At 46.5% G+C, this 20,214-nt stretch overlaps 1 protein-coding gene across 9 annotated transcripts in view; it reads right to left on the reverse strand.

Moving 5' to 3' along the window:
- The window catches only part of THAP4 (THAP domain containing 4), a 21,412-nt gene continuing 1,198 nt past the window's right edge, over nucleotides 1-20,214 (reverse strand). For 2 of the 9 annotated variants that reach the window (XM_055723643.1, XM_055723646.1), the window contains exons 2-6: nucleotides 18,531-19,687; nucleotides 9,517-9,676; nucleotides 5,950-6,059; nucleotides 4,533-4,636; nucleotides 1-324 (exon numbers count right to left, since the gene is read on the reverse strand). In XM_055723643.1, coding sequence (XP_055579618.1) covers nucleotides 205-324; nucleotides 4,533-4,636; nucleotides 5,950-6,059; nucleotides 9,517-9,676; nucleotides 18,531-19,687 — 1,651 coding nt within the window. In that variant the 3' untranslated portion in view covers nucleotides 1-204. Of the gene's footprint in view, nucleotides 325-4,532; nucleotides 4,637-5,949; nucleotides 6,060-9,516; nucleotides 9,677-13,472; nucleotides 13,587-15,296; nucleotides 15,471-16,022; nucleotides 16,374-18,530; nucleotides 19,688-20,214 lie in introns of those variants that run through there. The other 7 variants (XM_055723648.1, XM_055723647.1, XM_027809699.2 and 4 more) reach the window with 7 other exon arrangements.

A 20,214-nucleotide genomic window follows, 5' to 3' on the forward strand; every position in this document is an offset into this window, starting at 1 on the left:
TAAAAATAAAAGCTTTTTATTGATATACCATTACAGAAACATCTGAGTAACATTCTCAACAGGACGGGAAGCTCTGCGCCCTGGGGGCAAGCGCAGGCAGTGAGCTCCAGGGTCTGCCCTGCTGTGCTCCTGAGCTGCCACTGCTCTTGGCACGATGCCCCAGGGGCTCCTCGTCCTCCGCAGGGAGTTCCGGCCCTCCTGGCGTCAGGGCGTCACCTTTTTGTAGGTGATGTGGAGGTGCTGAGTCATGGGCTGCGTAGTGGTTGCCATTGAGACAGTTTGTTCGAGTTTCCCATCAGAATTGAGCCTGAATTTTCTGGTAATCTGAAAAGGGGGTAAGAAAAGAGATAACGAAATCAAGCAAACGGCATCTGCAGACTAAGTTCTGTACCTGCACTGTCTACTTGCCCTTTGCCATCCTTACATTTGCTGTCAATGCACCACAGAGGGAAGGATATGCTCACTAAAGCCATGTGAGTAAACGAGGAGAAGTTTTCCCTCCTAAAGAAGGCAGCCCTTTCAAATTAACAGCTCCAAGCCCCAAGACCATTATCCACGGAGCAGCACAGTGTCCTGGAACTACTACTGACCTCACCTCAGCACAGACAGGCCAGCATCCCTCCACCAGAAGAGCAGCTCCCGGCTAGTGGCTCAGGGAGCTGCTCTGTGCTGGATGACATCCCCAAGGCAGCTGTCAGAACCACTGAGGCTCTCTGCAAGCCACCACCCGGGGCGAGAGGAAGGCGCTGCTCATGCTACACGGGGAGATCAGAGCCTGCCAAGCCTCCGCTTGCACCTGCCGCCAGCCGCAGGGCAGGAGGGAGCCACGCTGCTGTCCATCGAGAGGGCTCGACAGGCAACGTCGTCCCCATCCCTCCAGCCGCACAGGCTGTGTCTCTGCGCTGCACCAAACGTCAAGAGAGGCAATTTGGGGATGCCCAGCGGAGCTGGGCCACTTGGGACCTGTGCAAGCAGGTGCTTGAACTCAGGCTTCAGCAGCTTCCACACTGGAGGTGGCAGCTAAGCGTCCGTTGCTCAGCATGCGTCGTAGGTCTGCTCCTAGCTGCTGCCAAAGTAAAGGAGAGATGCGCGACCATCCTTTTAGAACCTCAGCTCCTGCTGGAGAACAGCACTCTGGAGGGCATCCCTCCAGCTGCTTGGCCTGGCGGAACAGCCACGTAACTGTGGATGGCACCAGGGCACAGCAGCTCCCCGAGTGATCGCTGCTGCAAAGAGGCAGCTTAGCATAGACCCCACACAACTAGCACTTAGGTCCTTCTTAGGTGCAATTTTGGCAGATTGGCTCCATGTCATCCCAAAGAGCTCTTTATACCGCCTGGTGGCTGCTTGTGCTTCCCACGATGAACACAATCCCAGGGGCAAACAGAACCAAAGTCCTGGGGACAGCAGGGTAATCTGCAAGCATGATTCATTTGCAGTCACTTAAAACAGCTCCATTTCGAAATTCCTAAAATGCAGAGGCTTTTGCAAATGCTTTCATTTCCAGTGGAGGTCACCCACGGGCATGCCCGTGAGCTACTGCCGGCCTGCGTGCTCCAAGACAGCCTCGGCTCCCTTACATCCATTCCTGAGGCCAGCCACGGTGTGCTCTTCGTACCAATATCCAACACGTCCTCCCAGGAGGTTATTGCCAGCTCAGAGCGAAGCTGCTCTGACATTCACTGGGGCAACAGCAGCAACAGCATCACATGCAAACGATGTTTTGATTAATATTTGCTGATCAGGCGGGGCTTTCTTTGTAATGCACAACAGCGTTCCTCAAATACTTTAAGCAGGAAAAGGCAATCAAAAGGAATACAAAAGACTTAAACAAGAAATCACCTCACAACAGGTGACCTTAGTTCAGGGTCGCTGAATGACCCATGTTTTCCTGAACTGCCCACTGTAGGTCAGGCCATTAAGTCTGAATGCCAGAAGAACATGAAATGAACCGGGCAAAAAAAGAAGAGGGGATTTTTCTCTTAAAAGCCAGCTTCAGTCAAGGCTGGCTGCTGGTACCGTGGGAGGGCAAGCTCCGTGTACACCAGAGACACGAGGGGAGAGTGCTGCTTTCCACACAGGAGAGGAATCGTGCAGCACTGCGAAACGGCCACGGGAAATTGCTGAATTCAAGGTAAGTGACATCACTGCTGTTCCCCCATCCACATATCCAGTCATGTTATCACAGAAGACAACCAGGTCAGCCAGGCACCATTCACCCATGGTAAAACCACACCAACTGGGTCCAGTCACCTTCTCCTTCATATGTGCTGAAGTCTCCAGGGGCTGAAGCTTTTAAGGCTGAGCAGCTTGTAGCTGACCTTCCGGCACTTTCTGAAGACGGGTGACCCACAGGTCTCCAGTCATCGGGAAACTCCGCTGACCTCCATCACCTTTCACCAACAGCACAGCAGCCTTGCAGGCGCATCAGCCAGCTCCCGCCATGCCTGCACCCTGCGAGGGCTGTCCTCAAGTCTAAAATTATTGGAAAACGTGCCTGTTCTCCAAGCACTGGCAGGGGAACACGAGCAGGCTGTTTAGAAAGAAATCCAGCTAGGAGCATTGCTCTGTGACCAGCATCTCCCCCCTCTTAGGTGCAGGGTGGGAGGCGAGAGCCACTCGCTCCTCAGGGAGGTGGGAAGAGTCTCACATGCTGCAGCTGCGCCTGACGTGCCATCAGCATCGCCTCTGACAGGGACAGGCCCCGGGGACTGCTCCTCTCTGCCCATGCAGAGAGCTCCCTGCACCTCAGCACAGCTGCACTGGCAAGTGCCTGTCACACAGCCCTGGCCCAGGGAACGGCTCTTCCTGCCCAAGTTACATCTCAGCCAAGCCACAGCCATCCCAAATCGCTTTTCGGCGGGAGCACAACACAATGGTGATGTGTTCTCCAAAGGAGCAACGAAAGCAGCAGCACCCACGCCCTTCTCACGACACAGTTTCTTCATTTCCGTGGGTAATTTATGCAGTCCTTGGTGGAGAAGAGGCAGTGTTGGGAGCTGGTTACCTGCCATACCCTCTCATTGCACATCCTCCTTCACCAGCCAGGCCCCCCCCAGACACTCACTGTGACCAGGACCTAGGCCTGAACTGCCCTCAGGTGCCAGGCGAGCGTGGACCTTCAGCTCGGGTGGCTCCTTCTTCCAGCCTTCAGCCAAAGCTGGGCCCAGAGCCCTCAGTCAGCGAGCCATTTCTTGGCTTTCTGTTGCCACCCCCCTCTCCTCCTGCCAGTCTAACTGCTCACATTTCAGGCGGTGACTCTGAGAGGGCGGTCCATTTTACTGACATGTTAGTAATTACAAGCCTCCACTGCTTCGGTGATACCCTTAGTATTTAGTGGGTTTATTCCTCCTGCTGTAGAAAGGAGGCAATACAGTTGCTCCTGGGAAAGGAGATAGCCAACAACTTAAAACAGGCATGGGAAGGCAAAGCAGTTTAGACTGCTTTTCCAGAGTTCAGACATTGTTTGTGCAGGGACATACACATTTTGGCACATCAGTGAATGTAGGGAGCAGGCTTATGACACCGGCTGCATCTGTACAAACTCATGCTCTCCATTATCTATGGGTTGCTTTTATAGCTCTTAGAAACTAGGTTGCAAAATTCAGCCTTGAAGTCCAGAATGAGGCAGCACTGTATTTGCTGGAATCCAAGGAATCCAAGTGAGGTGTGTCTTCTCCCCCACTTGTCACCCTTAAAACCTTGCAGCCAGTCACTTGGCTCACGTTACCAGAGAAAACCAAACAGGTGCAAGAACATGCTGGTACCTACTCCCTGTGAGAGCTTGTTCAACCTTGCTGCCTTTCTCAGCTGCTAGTCAGCCAAGACAACTGCATCTGTGTGTGATAACTGGGATTCCAGCAGTGACCTCAGCACGCTGCACCAGCTCCAGCAGTGCCGTCTTACTGGCAGCTGGCTGCAGCCCACCCAGCTGTGTCAACAGCAAAGTGCCGCTACACAAAAAGTTCAAACCCCAAGAAGCAGTCAGCCAAGAGTGGAGCCGACAGCAAGCACCAGCCCTGCCAAGCAGCCATGGATGGGAAGAGAGCCCAGAGTGACCTGTGAATGCCCTAAAAAGTAAGCAAGCAAGATTTGCAAAAAAAAGGTGAAAGGCATGCATTGCTAAAATATCCCAGTGGGGCCTAATATTGGGCATACCTTACATGTGCACCCTCATACTGTAGTTAATCCAGAACACCAGAATCTCCCACCTGTAGAAAGGTATTCAGAGAAGAGTGACCTATTCTTTTCCCTAAAGACCGGCTACTGGCCACTGCTAGAGACAGGATTCTGGGCTGGCTGGCCAGATTCAGTGCATCAGCTCTTATCTTAATGATCCCTCTGGGTCTTGTAATGAACAAAATACATTCTGAAGGCTGTTAGAGAAAGGATAAGCCAGGATGCCATGCAGCATTTCCAAGAACTTCTAATGCCAATCTGTAATTAAAGTGTGCTAATCAACCTATCCTCTCAACTAGACACCTTCTGGGGCTAGCAATACCACGCTGATTGCTCACTGTGTGTGCACTCACCTGCTCTACATGGGGCTTCTTGGCAAAGGAGATCCTGGCTATGGAGTGAGAAGCTATAGACAGCTCTTGTCCATTCACCTCCCCTTCCTCCACCTCCACCAGACCTAGTGAGAAGCAAGGCCATAATATTTATTAAGCTACTTAGGTTACTTAACAACGTCACAATTATTAGGCTAAGTAACAGAACATCACTCTCCCTGAAGAGCAGTTTTATTTGACCTAGCACATACTGACAACTGCAAACCCACACCACCTCAGACATGTAACGCTGCTTAGAAAAATCTAGCCAGACTTACTCATATCATGTGGGATGCATATCGCATTGCAACTAGCAGTGTTCCCTTCAGCACCTGCTCTGGAATTTTAGATGCAAAATTAAGCACCAACTGGGTTTTAACACTTTAACATTTGGACGTGGTTCCCTCTCTCATTCAGTTCCTGTAAGGTGTGTAACAAGTACCAAGGCACTACATCCACACAGTGGGAAAATCTCCTAGTTTAAGAACTAAGAAATAAGGCTGCACTGAGATTACTCTCCAAGATTGTTAAAGGAACAGTAGGAGAGCAGCTCCCCTGACTATGGTGCTGCTGAGGCTCTTGGTAGTACCACAGCCCAGGCAGGTTCTCTCACAGGGAACCTGCTAAGCAGCTCACACCAAACACTCCTGGATGGAAAGGCTGCAAAGGAGGTTTCAAACCACCACATCCCCACAAGCTCTGCCGTGCACCGCAAAATCAAATATGGCAAATGTTGACATTGGTAACAACAGTTTAGTGGGATGTTAAATCTGACCCTGTTTGGAAGGAGCGGCTGCCTAAGGAAGACACCAGTGACTGGAGGAGGGCTCCAGAGAGGGGAGTTCATGAGCTCTGCCACAGACACGGTCACCTGTGGCCAGCTGACAGCAGCAGTGGTAATGAAGAACCTTCTATCTAGACATTTCCCCAGCTTCCACACAAAAACAAACAAACAAGAAAAAAAAGACTAGGATGCTACAAAGGCATCAGGAATGTCACTGGCCACTTACTACCTGCCATCATTAAGGCTCAGACTACAATTCTTCATTACAGAGGCAGAGGCTCTTTTGGTTTCAAAGCTATGTCTGCAAATACCAACATATCATTTGAGGAAAGCATACCCCTCAAAATACCTGTCACAGAAAGCTGGAAAGACATGCTGTCTGGGCAAAGCCACATAGCCAGTCATAGAAACTCCGTGCTTTTGACACAAGCTCATTTATTAATTTGTTTTCACTGTGGGTCCAGTGCCAAAAAGCAGCAATGCTGCTCTTTGGCACTGAAACCACAGTGAAAATAAATGAAGCTGTGATATGTGCAATAATTTTCTGGAAAAGTGATGAAACTGGCAGAGCAGGGTAAGGACCTCTCCTCCCCACCATGGATATCAGGTGTGTACCTGTGTTCTGGGCACTGATGAAGGCCACCTTATTAGTGTCAGGTTTGAGGCGGATGAATCCACATTCTCGGTGCATGGGCTTCCTGGTGTCTGGATGGAAGGCATTGAACCTGAGGGGAAATCAGAATACAAAAGCTGCTGTTTGTTGCACTGAAAATACAGTGTTTGGCCTGGTTTCATCTCAGAGGCAACAGTATTTTATTTAACTACATGACTACGTTCAGTATTATTTGAAGAGTAGAAGACTAACAATGCTTATGGTTGGGAGATGCAAATGTGGAAATACAGTTACTCTACAGGCAGAGCTACTTTTTAGAGCTGCAGTTAGTTAAGTTCAAACTTCGACAAAGTAGCTCAGAAAATCCCCCAGGAAGTCAGACATTTCACAGATGCTGAAGGCATACTCTGCATCAAATGCTTCCTTTTCTCAAATAAATATCTGGAATTACAGTATCATCTTTATTTAGCTTTTAAACCTGGCAAGCTGAGGGTTTTTGTGTATTACTTGCTGCAGGCAGCAACAGAGCAGACTTATTTCTCTTATTTCTTAGTTCAGCTCAGATTCTTATTTATTCTTCATGAGGCTTCAGAGTTGTATGTTTAGTCACCCGTGTTATGGGTGACTACATATATCATGCATGTTTATGTATCACATCAGTGCTACAGCATTCCTGAGTCTACACGGGTAACTGAATTAAACAGCAGCTTATACACAATAGCAAGCTAGGTATCTATATAACGCAGTGGACTATCCTCTTGGTTCCTATTTATTTTAGACTAATCTCTGTCTTTTCATACTGTTTTTCACAGAATTTCCCACTCTGCATCCTTCTACAGGAAAGGAGATGGAGGCAACCTCTGAGCTGCTGCTGCTAAATCCACGCCCGAGAACTCCCTCATGCGGCAGCAGTTTCTACATGTGCCTCTTCCATGCAACTGGGACGTGCCTGCTGCAAATGGCCAACACCAGTCACCTTGGCCACCACGACCCGTCCTGGGACTGGGGATATCTGTATCATCAGCTGTCACCCCAATGGTTACAAGGCAAGAGTGCAAGTAGAGCTTGACCAAGGGGCTTGTCCAGGCACCAGCATGTGGGAAGCTGGAGCAATTATTTATTAAAGAAGCACTGAGAGCTGAAAAATCCAAAGCATTTCCTATGTGAAGTAAAATATAATAAACAATGCGGAGTCAACACTTCCTAGAAGACCAACAGCACTAGACGCAGCACACGGCACCCCTACTGTGTCATGGTTTAACCCCAACCAGCAACTAAGTACCACACAGCCACTCGCTCACTTCCCCCCTCAGCGGGATGGGGAGGACAATGGTGAAAAAGGTAAAACTCATGGGTTGAGATAAGAATGATTTAATAATTGAACTAAAATAACCACAACAACTGTAATGAAAAGGAGAGAGAAGGGGGAGAGGAATAAAATCCTAAGGGAATGAAGGAAAAAGCCCCTCAAGTGATGCACAATATAACTGCTCAGCACCTGCTGACCGATGCCCGGCCAGTCCCTGAGCAGCAATCTGCCTGCCCTGGCCAGCCCCCTCTAGTTTATAGACTGAGCACAATGTTCTATGGTACGGAACATCCCTTTGGCTAGTTCAGGTCAGCTGCCCTGGCTGTGTCCCCTCCCAATTTCTTGTGCCCCTCCAGAGCCTTCTCACTCGCAGGGCCTAAGAAACTGAAAAGTCCTTGACTTAGGATAAACATTACTTAGCAACAACTTAAAAACATTGTGTTATCAACATTATTCTAATTCTAAACCCAAAACATAGCACTGTACCAGCTACTAAAAAGAAAATTAACTCTATTCTATTCAAAACCAGGACACGGTATAAGAAACCTTAAAAATAAGGCTTCAAAGAACTGGAGACAAGGAAGGGGGAGCACAGCTAAGGCATGCAGTTAGGGAGCAGTTTGTATGCCTTGCAGCTGCCTCCAGCTCCCCGATGTTCTCCGAGTACAAATACACAAACTGCTCCTCCCGTTTGGCTTTGTCTCTATATAAAGGATGTCTCCTTTTAACCACATGGTTATAAGGAGAACCAGGAATGACTTCTGTCAGTAGTGCAGGGCTGCATCCCTGCTAAAGACTGTCCTAGCATCTCAGCCTCTGTGCTCTGCAGCTCATGAGGCCAGGTACTGTACTGACTCATGCCTCATAGTGGGATTATCTAGATTCAAAGGATGAACAAACTTAAATCAGGCTTCTTTCAGTGCTTGGAGCATTCAAGAGTCATCTGAACTGTCTTGTAACAGTCAAGGAGCACTGCTCCATGAGCCAGGGAGGCACAGGGTCTGCTGCCTATTCTCCTGATGCTTCCCAGAGCTCAGCAGCCCTGAGCTGTGTATCTCCTCAGCACCAAAAAACAAAAAAAAGCAACTCAAATCAGCAACTGTTCAAAAGTTGGAGAGAGAGATGTAGACAAAGCATGACTGTCAGAGCTTTGTTTCTTTTGGAAACGACTAAAAATGTCACATGCTGAGCTGGCAGCTCCGTCACAACGAATGGTGCACACCAGGAACACAGGGCATCTTTCACACAGCATTGGCATTTTTTAATTATTCTTTTATCTGTTTTTTTAAAGCAACAAACTTTCCAACCCACCCGCCCCAAATGAGTACTGCAGCAGCACTAAACAGTCAGCTAACACATCACTTCTCTTCCTCCAGATTTCTTTTTGATTTCTCTTACAACTACTTGCAGCTAAAGCAGTTAAGCTATCTGCCTCCTATTCGATACAGGTTGTCAAACTTCTAATTTTTCCTCAGATATTCATGGTGGTGAAGACTGAGGATGACAGTTTTAAATGAACAAACTTGACAGCTGTACCATACCATTTATTGGATCTGTAAGTGGGGGTTTCACAAAGCAGAGCGATAGCAGCTGTAATGCTATTACCTGAAGATTAATTTCTAATTAGACAGCTACCACCAGCAAGAAGAACAGTGGGGCTTTTCTGGCCATAAGGACAGTACATCTTCTGGCTAATATATGCACCCAGTGCACACCACATTAAAGTGGAAGAATCGCTGGTCTTTGAAAGGCAGGTACAGAATTTGCACAGACAATAGGTCATGCTGGGGCCACTCTTGGTACCCTAAGTTACTCTCACTACTCTAAGTTACAGTCACATTCGCAGCACTGCGATACCTCTCACTGTGTAAACCTCAGGACTGGCGGGCCACAAGAACTGTATCCTGTACCTTGGCCACAGTCCCGATCCTGTATACATGTGCTTCTGCACAAGTTCACAGGTGTGAACTCACTTTTGAAAAGCTCTGTAGAAGTGCACTGTACTCTTGGGCTACTGAATCTTCACTGATTGCAGGTGTGCAGCTCTGGATACGTTGCAACAGCATGCCAATTAATTACAAGTTTTAAAGGAAAATGAAAGTCATACCGTGCAGTCATGTATCATTACATTGTCTCATTCAGTAGGTGAACACTTGTTTACTTTGCCACTAGAAAAGAAATACAACCAACAAGTCTCACTGGAGCCATGCCTGATCCGACCCAAAAGCTGCTGCCGACACATATAAGCCCCTTGACTTACGAGAAGTTGAGCATGGGCTGCCCCACATGAGAGATGTGCACTTCTTCCAGGTACTGGAAGGGCTTCATTGTAGGGAAGGTGCCATCTCCTGGTGGGTCTGACAGCCAGGTGCCCAGCATCCAGGACAGGGGTTCCATCACAGGATTCAACTGGGGAGTCTCTGTGGAGGAAGAAGAAAGAACAAAGAAAGAAAATTCAGAGATCTGTGCTCTGCAGCTTGCTGTGAGCTGCTCACAGCTGGGTGGAGGGGAACACAGAACACCTCAGAAATGGTCCAATGCAGCAGCACTTTTCTCTAGAGTGGTGTCAGCTCCAAGGTGCAAGGGGAGATGGGGAACAACGAACAGTCACAAAGGTAACAAAAGTAGGTCTGTTTTCAAACCTGCTCTTGGCCTTAGAGCTCTCTTCCAAGTGGTCTGCTTCAGACTCCTCTCTGTAGCTTGATCTGAAGAGAAAGCCCCCTCCCATCTACATGCAAGGAAGGAGAAGACTGAAATCCCAGCATAAAGAATTATCACTAAATGACAATTAAATCTCTAATGCTCTGGCCTGATTTTTCTCAAGCCCTAAGGACGTCCCATTCCTGTTTGTTTCTGAGACCAAGGAAACAAGTCCTCGCATCAGATGAAAATCAGATGCATGCATATTCAAGATCAAAGTTTGACTGTCATTTTCTTGAAGAGGTTAACAACACCCTGCACTTTTACAATGAGACAGGGATCATTCAGAAGTCGTTCTGCTTAAGACTGTGGACTAAGGCCAAGTGAAATGTTTTAAAAAGACTAGGGTCTCCGCAAGTTAAAGCATAAATGGAAGAGAAAACTACATCCCTTTGTCAATGCATTTATTAAGAAGCAACCAAGGTCTGTTTCACAAAGTTAAAGCTTCTTTAATGAATCATTTTAAAAGAGCTTTGAGTAACAACAGGTTTGCATTTTGCTGTGATTTCAGAGAGTGTGACCTGAAAAATACCCAATAAATCAGAGAAACAGACAATTTTAAGTCAAAGGAAAGCAAGGCAGATCCATTCCTAAGGTTTAAACAGGGAAAGTGATATGGGACCCACATAATCTCAGGAAAGACAAACACCAACAGAAGTGATGTGCCCACTACTCTAGGTTAGCTATGTTACGCAGACAAGTATGACTGAAGTATACCTAAAGCATGTCCTCCTTCCACCCATGTGATAAATGCCTCATACCACCAGGGTGGGAGCTAAAGGGGGCTGTTTTCCACACCTAGTGATATCATGTAATACAAGAACAAACTACCTGTCCAGACGGTCTAAAAGGCACAGACTCAGATGCAGGGAGAAATTGACCTAAAAAGCTGATGCTGTGAGTAAATACTAGCTTGATCAGTCAGAGTTTCACTGTGTTCAGTCCCAAACATCAGGCTAAAAAGACTGAACGAGGAAGAGGAATGGAGAGTCTGCACCTGGAATGCCAAACAAGGGGAAACACAAACTTTCCCTGGTAAGAGAGACCACTTTTGTTATTTATTATCCAGATAGCAGGTTTAGAAAGCCAGCCAACAAGTCGGCAAGGTGCTGCTATTACTATTCTTTATCCTGAAGTATTTCACAAGTAAAACAGCATGAGAAAAAATGAAAGCTCACTACAAAATAGGTGATAAAAACCTACAGCATCAGAGGCAGCCTTTGCAAAGACTGTTCTGATAGCCTGTGCATTCACCACCAGCTTACCAAAGTTTTAAGAAGGGGTTCCTACAAGCCACACATCAGTATTACTATACCGGACAGTATTTCACTGTACTTACCTTCCACCTGTGCTCTGAGCAACCAAAGCAACACAACATTATTTTCTGGTGCAGCAAAGACCTCAACATAGTGATGATCGATAACAAAAGTCCAAAGTTATTGCTACAAGAACCCCCATACTTCTACGCTGCTGCTTATGAACCAGTTTCCCTTTCTACTTCCATGCTGAGAGCACACGGTTTTGCAAGTAAGGAGACGGTCACTACCCCAGCCAACTGGTATTTGCCTTTCGCTTGCTACTGTATGCACTGTGTTTCTTGCCAAGCTTTTTGCAGGCTCAAACTCCAATCAAGAAGGGGAAGAGCAAAGTTCTGGAAAGGCTGGAAGAGACCGCAGCCTGGGCTGCTGCTGCCCTCTCCTGGGTCAGGAAGCAGCAACAAAGCCGAGAAGCAAGATACTTTCTGTCATCTGAGTGCTTATAATATGGCATTTCATTTCCTTTTGCCTGCCAACCTTGCAGCATTTCAGGAAAGAGCATCAACATGACAGACGAAAGAAATGGCTTTAGCCATTTCCACTCTCTAGACTTGGTTATGAGTGAAGAGAAGCCAACCGACTGTTTCCAGCACCCACACACAGCCTGACCTCGCCGTGCAGCGTCCAGTCTGGCTGGAGGTGCTCCACTAGGCATGCTGGTCTCACGTCCAAAGAGCCGCACTTGTAACCAGCTGAAAAGTGAAGATGTAGCTGTGCACCTTGAAGTCTACGGCACCCAGGCAAACAACATGGCCAAGCAATCATTATTACTTTCCCAAACTCTCTGGATGGCAGCAAAGCCAACATGAGGTTTTTAGTTTGTTATGTCACTTGGAAAACCATAAGTGCTGGTTAGGGACAAGGACAGAGACTCAGTGGAGTGCAGAGGAGTAAACACATCCTGATCACATCCTATGCAGTGCTCTTCTTACCTTTAGTATCAGTCTCTGACAAGTGGACTAAGTCCTTTTTCCTCCCTGGGAGCCTTCTGGGCTAGAGGGCTGAGCTGAGAGAATGGAAAAGCAGGAGAGGGGAGACAGGAAGGAGTCTGACTGAGCCCATAAAAAAAAAAAAAAAGTAGTGATTTTAAAAGAAATTTTCTTCTTACATCATAGTTGGGGTGCGTAAATGCAAGACTATTGCAGCAACAAAAAGTAAGAGTTTAAAGAGGAAAATACCTTTGCTGAGCTGCTTTGTTTCAAACAAACAGGTTCATAGATGCAGTCACTGTCAAGAGGAATTTCACTGACAAAGGAGCATATACTTCCCTTTTTAAAGATCTAAACTCTTGGCACATCACTTTTACAAACAACCTGCTACTATAGCTTAAAACGTAAGTGTGTGATGGTATCAAGAACACAAACCACACTTGAGAATTTGCAGTGCAAGAGACACTGGCCACTCTTCTGCATGTCTAAAGCTTCAGACTCAGATTGGGTCCTTAAGGCTGGTTCTCCTGCATCCACATGCAGAGTTTCTCTTATCTAACAGGGAAGCTCACACTATAGCTTCTTTCTTAGCAAGGAAATTCCTGGAGTCACTTCCCCCTGTCAGATGATACATTTTCTTGAAGCTGTTAGGGGCCCAGCATCTTCAAGACCTCCACTCCTCTATGAAATCCCACTTAATTTAGCCACAATGCTCACAATTTGCAACAGCCTGGGAGACAAAAACCACAGGCACATAAGCAAGACTCCAGGATGGCATGCCCAGCTCCTGGGCACACAAGTCAGCTCCATTTCACCATCCGAACCCACTTCATCCCTCCAAACTCACAGACTGTTTCCACACCTTTCCTCATTTATGGAGGGTTTAGAAGTCAAATCCCTCCCAGCACTGTAGCAAAGTCAGACTGTAACCGGCTCTCTACGCTTTGCAGCAGAAGACTGCATGCTCTCCCTGCCATGAGACAAACCAGACAAAGCAGCTGAACAAGCCCCTCAGGCCATGTCTACACAGGCTTCAGCCAGTGTGGCTCTCAAATGGGATTCCTGGCACGGAAAGCTATGCTGGCACACATTCCTATGCCGCTTTATCAGCAAAACTGTGGCATGAGCAGCCAGCTCGTTGCTAACAAGACAGCTAACCTATTTCCCCTAAGCTGGGGTACACTCGCTGCAGGAAACTTAACCAACACCCCCAGCCACCAAAAAAACCAAACCAACCACCAAACCAAACCAAACGAAAACCCCACACTCACTCATGCAGCACCTCTTCTCAGTCCTCAAAGTGCTACAGCAACAGCTGGGCAGCCTCCTGCAGTCCTTTCTTCAGCTGAGTTGCTTACTGGACTTAAATCATCATCAAGGTTCTGCTAATTAAGGAGCAGCCTTGTTCAGCATACCTCTTCCATGTTTAAGTGGCTTTGTACTCTGCTGCCTTTCTCTGAGTGTTGTACCCCTTTACACACTTCGCTGATGCTCCCCTCAGTAAAGCAGGAAAGAATTCCTAGCACTGACATGCTCTAGCTCCACCTCTGCTTTAAAAGTTGGGAATGTTATTACATTCACAAAATTTCATCTTACAGCCTTAGTAATTAATTTCAGGACCAAGCACTGTTATGTTATTGCCTCTAATGTCTGCAGTAAAATGCTCCAGTGCCTGCAATCACTGTCAAGAGTTCTCCTGCACTACAAAACACAGAGAAAACATTTTTAAAATTATACACTATTACAAGAAACCTGAATATCCTACCTGAGCTTACCTCAATATGTTTTACTTTCAGGTTCTCCTTAGTCAGCATTTTCATTGGTTCCTAGTTGCAAGCTGTTTTTCTGTTGTGAGTCACTGCCGACTCACTGCAGAATTAAATGCTTAATGCACAAGCTGTATAGGCTATTAGGAAAAAAAACTAAAAAAAACCAAGACCATTCCACCAGGGGGGAAAAAAAAAAAAGCAACTGCAGAGCAAAAAGTCTGTTTTCCCCCCTTCCAACTGCCTTTCTCTCCAAGGGGGTGGTGAAAGAGCCATGTCCCTGATCCATCAAGTCCCAAACCTGCTGTGTGTGAGGTCGGTGCCCGCACACTGGTTGCGGAGCAGAAGGCAGCTTACCTTCCACCTGCTGCAGCGTAGCACGTGCTTGAGCCATACGTGCTGTGAAGTCTCACCTAGCTTCCCTTGTAGTACCTTCTGCCACAAATTCAGCCCTGCTCTTAATCTATGCACACGCTCCTACTCCTTATCTCGCTCTTAGCTTACTTTATAGCCCCCTTGCTCTTTGTAACACCCTCTTACCATATTGACCAGCCTTCTACCCTGGCCATTTCCATCCCAGACAAGAAAAAATAAAGAAGAAAAAAAAATCAGAAGCAGCCACCTGCCACCTCAGAATAAGTGTTTTCCTTCCAAAATCTAGCTTCAAGTTAATGTGCAGCTGCCAAGTCAGCAGTGCCTGCCCTGGCAGAGGCAATTTTTCTGACAGCACATCTCTGCAATCCACTATAAATGTTTCATTTTCAAGCTAAACTGGACAAGGACCCATTGCTGTTCCAAGTCCTGCTCAGACAGATGAAAGTACAGCATCTCGCATCCTTGCACAACCCCATTTCTACTGCCACTGAGAAACATGATTTTGCTATTTGTTTTCTGCAACACAAACGAAAACCTTTTGCCACCTCGATGGGAAACAGCACCTCAGGCCCCACAGACCAGGCATCAGGACTCCCACCTCAGCACAAAACCAAACATTTAATGTTTGAATCCTTCTGCTTGTCCACAAAGTTCACAAACTATGCTTTATTGGTATGTAAAAAGAATTACAAATGGCCCCATTTCTACTCTGGCTTTGTAGAAATATTTAAAGACAAAACTAAGCTGGAGGGAAATATGATTTCCTACAGATTCCTAGCAAATTTCTAACTGTTTTTCAGATGGACTCATTCTGCAAACTCTCCTGCCTTTAATATGACCTTCATGAAAATAGACATGCAGTGTGCAAGCGGCTTCACGTATGCTCAAACAGCTGAATTCTAACAGCTTTACCTGTCTGATAAACACAGACACTTCAACCCCGTTGAATCCTACCTGCGATTGCTCCATTGCCAGCCATAATTTGCAGAGTTACTTTTCTATTGCTTGGTCTAGCTCTCTAACCACCTTTGCTCACCAGAAAGTGTTTTGCGCAGGGTTGACAAGATGGCCATAAGGGAAGTGATCTCATGATTAGGCAACACAGTTATCCCAGTGCCTGCTGGGAGATGTAGTTTTATAAAAGGACCAAGCTTGAACACATTAAGACGAGGAAAGGAGGACCCTCAGATCTCCCGTCTATGCTAGTACTGGGGGAGCATGATGCAGCAGAGCTGTGAAATGTTCAAGCAGAACAAGCTGGTCAAATAGTATTTGTGCATCAGAGGACATGGCTGTTAGAATAGTCTCCCCCTCCCCAGGACACTGGATCCATAGCTGTTCATTGACTCTCCCCAATTTCTCCCAGTGCATCTTCTCCAGAAGATGCATCTGACCTCATTCTGCCTGGTGTGCTGTGCCTAACGGAACTCCTCTGCTAGAAGCTCCTCAACCTTTGGTCCATGGACCTCTGAAGCAGCTCATAAGACAGAAGGAAACACTCCCCTACCAAAGGAGAGAGCAAATTCAATGTTTAGATGGAAAAGGCCAATGTGGCAGCTGGGTAGGAAACAGTCCAGGGCTTCTCCTAAAACCAGTTAGTCAACACCCCTGTTAAGACAGGTTGGGAAACACCGCTTGAGCACAACATGACAGTTCGAGCACACTGTGAGCCAAACTCACCCAGACTGAGTCACCAATCTTCAAGTGTGGCTGGCGGAGGCTGCATGTATACCAGTTTTGCTGAAACCTGCTCTTTCCAGCTGGCTGTAGTTTGGGTACAGCCAGCAGAAATTTACTTGTCTCACTGGAGGAAAATATTGGTTGAGAACTAGTACCAAAATGAAGATCTGCTTAACGGGCGCAGGCCTAAAAGCTCACTTTTCTGTTCGCAATTCTGTGGAAGCGGCTGAGCGTCAGGCAGCAGCAAAGAGAGGTCCCGCAGCATGTGGAGTTGGGATGCAGACACGTAACAACCTGCACGGTCAGTCCTGTCGGTTACTGTACTTACGCTCCCTATCCCCAAGGCACTGCCTTTAGAAGAAAAAAAATACACAAGCTCAGGTTCACAGCTAACAACAGCACCTCAACTACACATCAGATGACTTGGGACAACTGCAACGTAGCTACTAAAAAAAGTCTGTAATTATTATTGAGGTAATACATTACCTGACTGTATTTTTATGAATACCAAAAAGCCTTTCTTCAATTTAGCTCAGTATTACAGTAAAACTTAGTGTCTAGGCATAAACCAGACTCTGCCCAGCAGCAATCAGCTGCACTTAATCAGGTATTTTGACTGCCATAAACTATTACTGTGAGCACACAAAAAGCAATACAAGGCAGAACAGCACCAAGATTCAGCTAAAAAAGAAGAAAAAAAAAGCTGCCAACCACCCACCCACCAACCCCTTAGAAAAAGTCACCAGCCAAAGGGCTCCGTAAGAACTTCCCATTGCACCAAGCTACAATCGCCAAAATGGTTCATTTTCACATACTGATCTCCAATTTTGCTGGTAAGAGATGGCAGAACAGGTAATGAGCTAGTCAATTCGTTAAAAAAATAATAATTGTATTTTCCCTTAGAAAACAGAATATATAATTCTTATGTTCTTAAAGAAGATATTCTTAATATGCAATTCTCATGTTCTCAAAGCCATATACATATAAGAAGATCCATCTCAGGAAAATCACAGTGCTTCCTCGAATAAAGATAAACATCTTTCTTTTTGCCATTAGTATCTCATTGAAGGTATTCCAACAAAACTAGACATCCTTTTTCATATATACATATATATGAATAACAATTACAAGCCCTAAAATTGTATATAGATATTTTCTGTAGTTTGACAACAAAACAATACAAAAACACAGACCAGAAGGTACAAATAAGACTATGTTGATTTCCCACGGAGGGGGAAAAACATTCTTTTTCCCCTCTCTACCCAAATCAAACTGTGAGTTTTCTTATACTTCGAAAAATTAAAAACACATGGTAAAACTAGCATTGGGTATTGACCTTCAAGAATTTTGTCGGGGTTTATTTTCTTGCACTTGACTGAAGAAGCAGGAAGTAGGCCATGCTATAACAGTCTGCCTACGCCAGTATCGTGTTTCTGACCATGTCTAATACTACACGGTTTTAGAAGCAGCAATGAAGATTTCTTTTTATCCTAAGGAAGAGATTCAAGAATTACTATCAGAAGATACCTAACCATCCATGTGTGATGACTTCTTCAAGAAAGCCCCAAGCCACGCATCCTTCACAAGGCAACCCAACATTTCCTCAGCAGCCACACAAATACCAAACATCATTAAATACTCGTAAACTACCCCTGAATTGCATCTCACAACTAGAGTCACTGTGCAGAAGTTTTATCAGCTGTATAGTAAATCACTCCTTTTCTTGCAAGAAAAAGGGTTATGGCCCGATTCGACTTCTCCACAACAACTTTTTTACATGACCTCATCCCTTGCTGAGCTCCCTTACATTTTCAAGTGTCTCAGTTTTATTTTTTTAATTGATAGAGAAGTCATTCTCCATCTCTTGCCACTTTATTATCCTTTTCCCGATGACTTCTGCCTTCTAAGGGAGGAAATGTTCAAACACAGACATCCGGTCACAAAAAGTGACCTCACTGTGTTATCATGACATTGTCATATTTGATACCTACCACCTCGCTTAGACTTCGTGTAGTGAGCGCAGCATATGAAATCTAAGATCACAAGTACTTCTTACATCACTGGAGACGACTACAACAGCTTTCCCAGATACCTGCTGCCCATGACAGCTCATTAACACACCAAAAAAATTCACAGGCACACTCCAAAGGAAGACAAATCCTAACAGGTGCTACTGAGTCACAAACAAGTTAAAATAATCCAGGCAGGAAAAAAAAAAAAAAAAAATCATCAAGAGAGTTGTCAGCAACACCATGACCAAACTTCCCATTGCATACCAGGAATCACCTCCAAAACTTTTGGGATATAAGAAATAACTCATGTGCCCAAAACTCTCATTTTTTCACCTCTGTCTGTTGGTTTAACACAAGCTACTACTTTTCCTTCCAAAGACGTACCTTTCTCATACTTTTTACCCATCACATCTCTACAACTTGTAACTTAAACAGCCTCTTATTTGTAAGAAAATGGTGTATTCTGCCTCAATGCAAAGCCACTGGGAATACTGACCACAGTCCTGGGATAGCAGGCTGTTCAAGTAAGGGAAACTGATCCTCTTCAGCTCATCTAGCTTCTCCTTCAGTTTCCTGACTTGACTGTCAGAGCGACTGACCCTCTGCCTCAAAAGTTTCAACTCTCCATTCTTCTTTTCTACCTGCTCACGCAAGCAGCACACCTGACTTTTGCTCTGCCTGGAGGAGAAACAGTATGAGTGGAGGGAGTCAATGAGCTTGCAAGCTCCTGAGGCCGACATGATGACCTCGTTGATTGACATGGGGTTGGCATCTGTATCACCCTTCCGCCCCACCACAGCCTCAGCGGCAGGCTGAGGGGTAAGGTCTGCAGGGGATGCCGACAAACCCTGGGAAGGTTTCTGAGGGGTTGCAGTGAGGGATGAAGTAGGGGAGCCTTCCGCTACGGCCTTATTGTGTCCCATAAGATGGCTGCTGCAGCTTGGTTCCACATCTCTCTTTGGCCTTTTCCTTTCTAGCTGCTCTTTTGGGAAAGATGGCCTCTCTCTGGCATGCTTCGAGGAAAAGCTGTAAGAATGAAGGGAGCCAATGAACTTGCAAGCACCAGAGGCAGGAGGGGTGAAATCGTCAACTGACACACCACTTCTATCTGCTATCCAGCTCCCTGTCCAGGTGGCTTTAGGACAGTCCTCCACAGAAGATCTCTCAGGCTTTTTCTGAGGTCCAGGCTTTGCAACCAATTTATCACCTAACGTCCTTCTCCGAGGTCCATCCCGCTGGCTGTGGAGGTTCTCTTCTTCCTCCTCAATCGATCCGATTTCCACTTGCAAAGTTGCCTCCTCCATCTCATTTGTCCCTTGCATCACCATGAAGTCCTGGCCAGAAGATGAGGTTCTCTGAACTACCTCACAGCCTCCTTCCCTAGGGTCTTCTCCATCCTGCAGTGTCACCTGGCTTGCTATTTTTCTTCTGCTTCTGACATAATCCAGGTTGTCGTGTTTTTTCTCTGCAAGCTGGAAGATGGTAGGGACAGCAGTGGGCTTCAGCAGCCGGTGCTGGTCTTCCAGTCGCTTAGAAAAGCTGTCTTTGGTGAAATGCTCGCTGCAAAGAAATGAATACTTGGTGGGAGTCCAGTTGTCTCTCTGAACAGCTTTCAGCCACTGAATCAGACGTTTTGAATCCTTCAGTGGGAATCTAAGAACAAACAGACAAAACCCATGCAAAATTAAGTCGTATTTTGGAAATTAGAGGCGTTGGTACTCTCAGGTCTCAGAAATTCTTGCGAAAGCTGTACTTTAACAGGTACACTCATTTGAGGATTATTTCACTTTGGGCCGAAACACTCAACATTCCTTCCCTCCACCAACAGCTCCGCTCCACAACCAGCACAAAAGTAAAAAGCGTCGCTTCCCTTTTCATCAGCAACCGACCTGCCACCCAGCAGCTCACCCGCCCGCCAGCAAGGCAAGCAGCCTGCAAGGAACGAGGATGCCACAAGCACCGAAACAGCCCAGCTCGGCCAACACGCTGCCCACCCGCCGCCTCCACAAGCCCGTTGATGTTTACGGCGGGTGTATTTAGTCAGGTGTAAAAAGACCCGGACCGGAAAAAAAAAAAAAGACCCGGAGCGGCTGAACAAGGCACCTTTTCCACAGGGACTCGCACCGGGCGCCCCCTGGGGTCTCGGCTACGGCAGCATCGCCGGCAAGGCCGGGGCGAGG

This window comes from Falco cherrug, chromosome 11 (assembly GCF_023634085.1).
Source record: "Falco cherrug isolate bFalChe1 chromosome 11, bFalChe1.pri, whole genome shotgun sequence".
Taxonomy (NCBI): Eukaryota; Metazoa; Chordata; class Aves; order Falconiformes; family Falconidae; genus Falco; species Falco cherrug.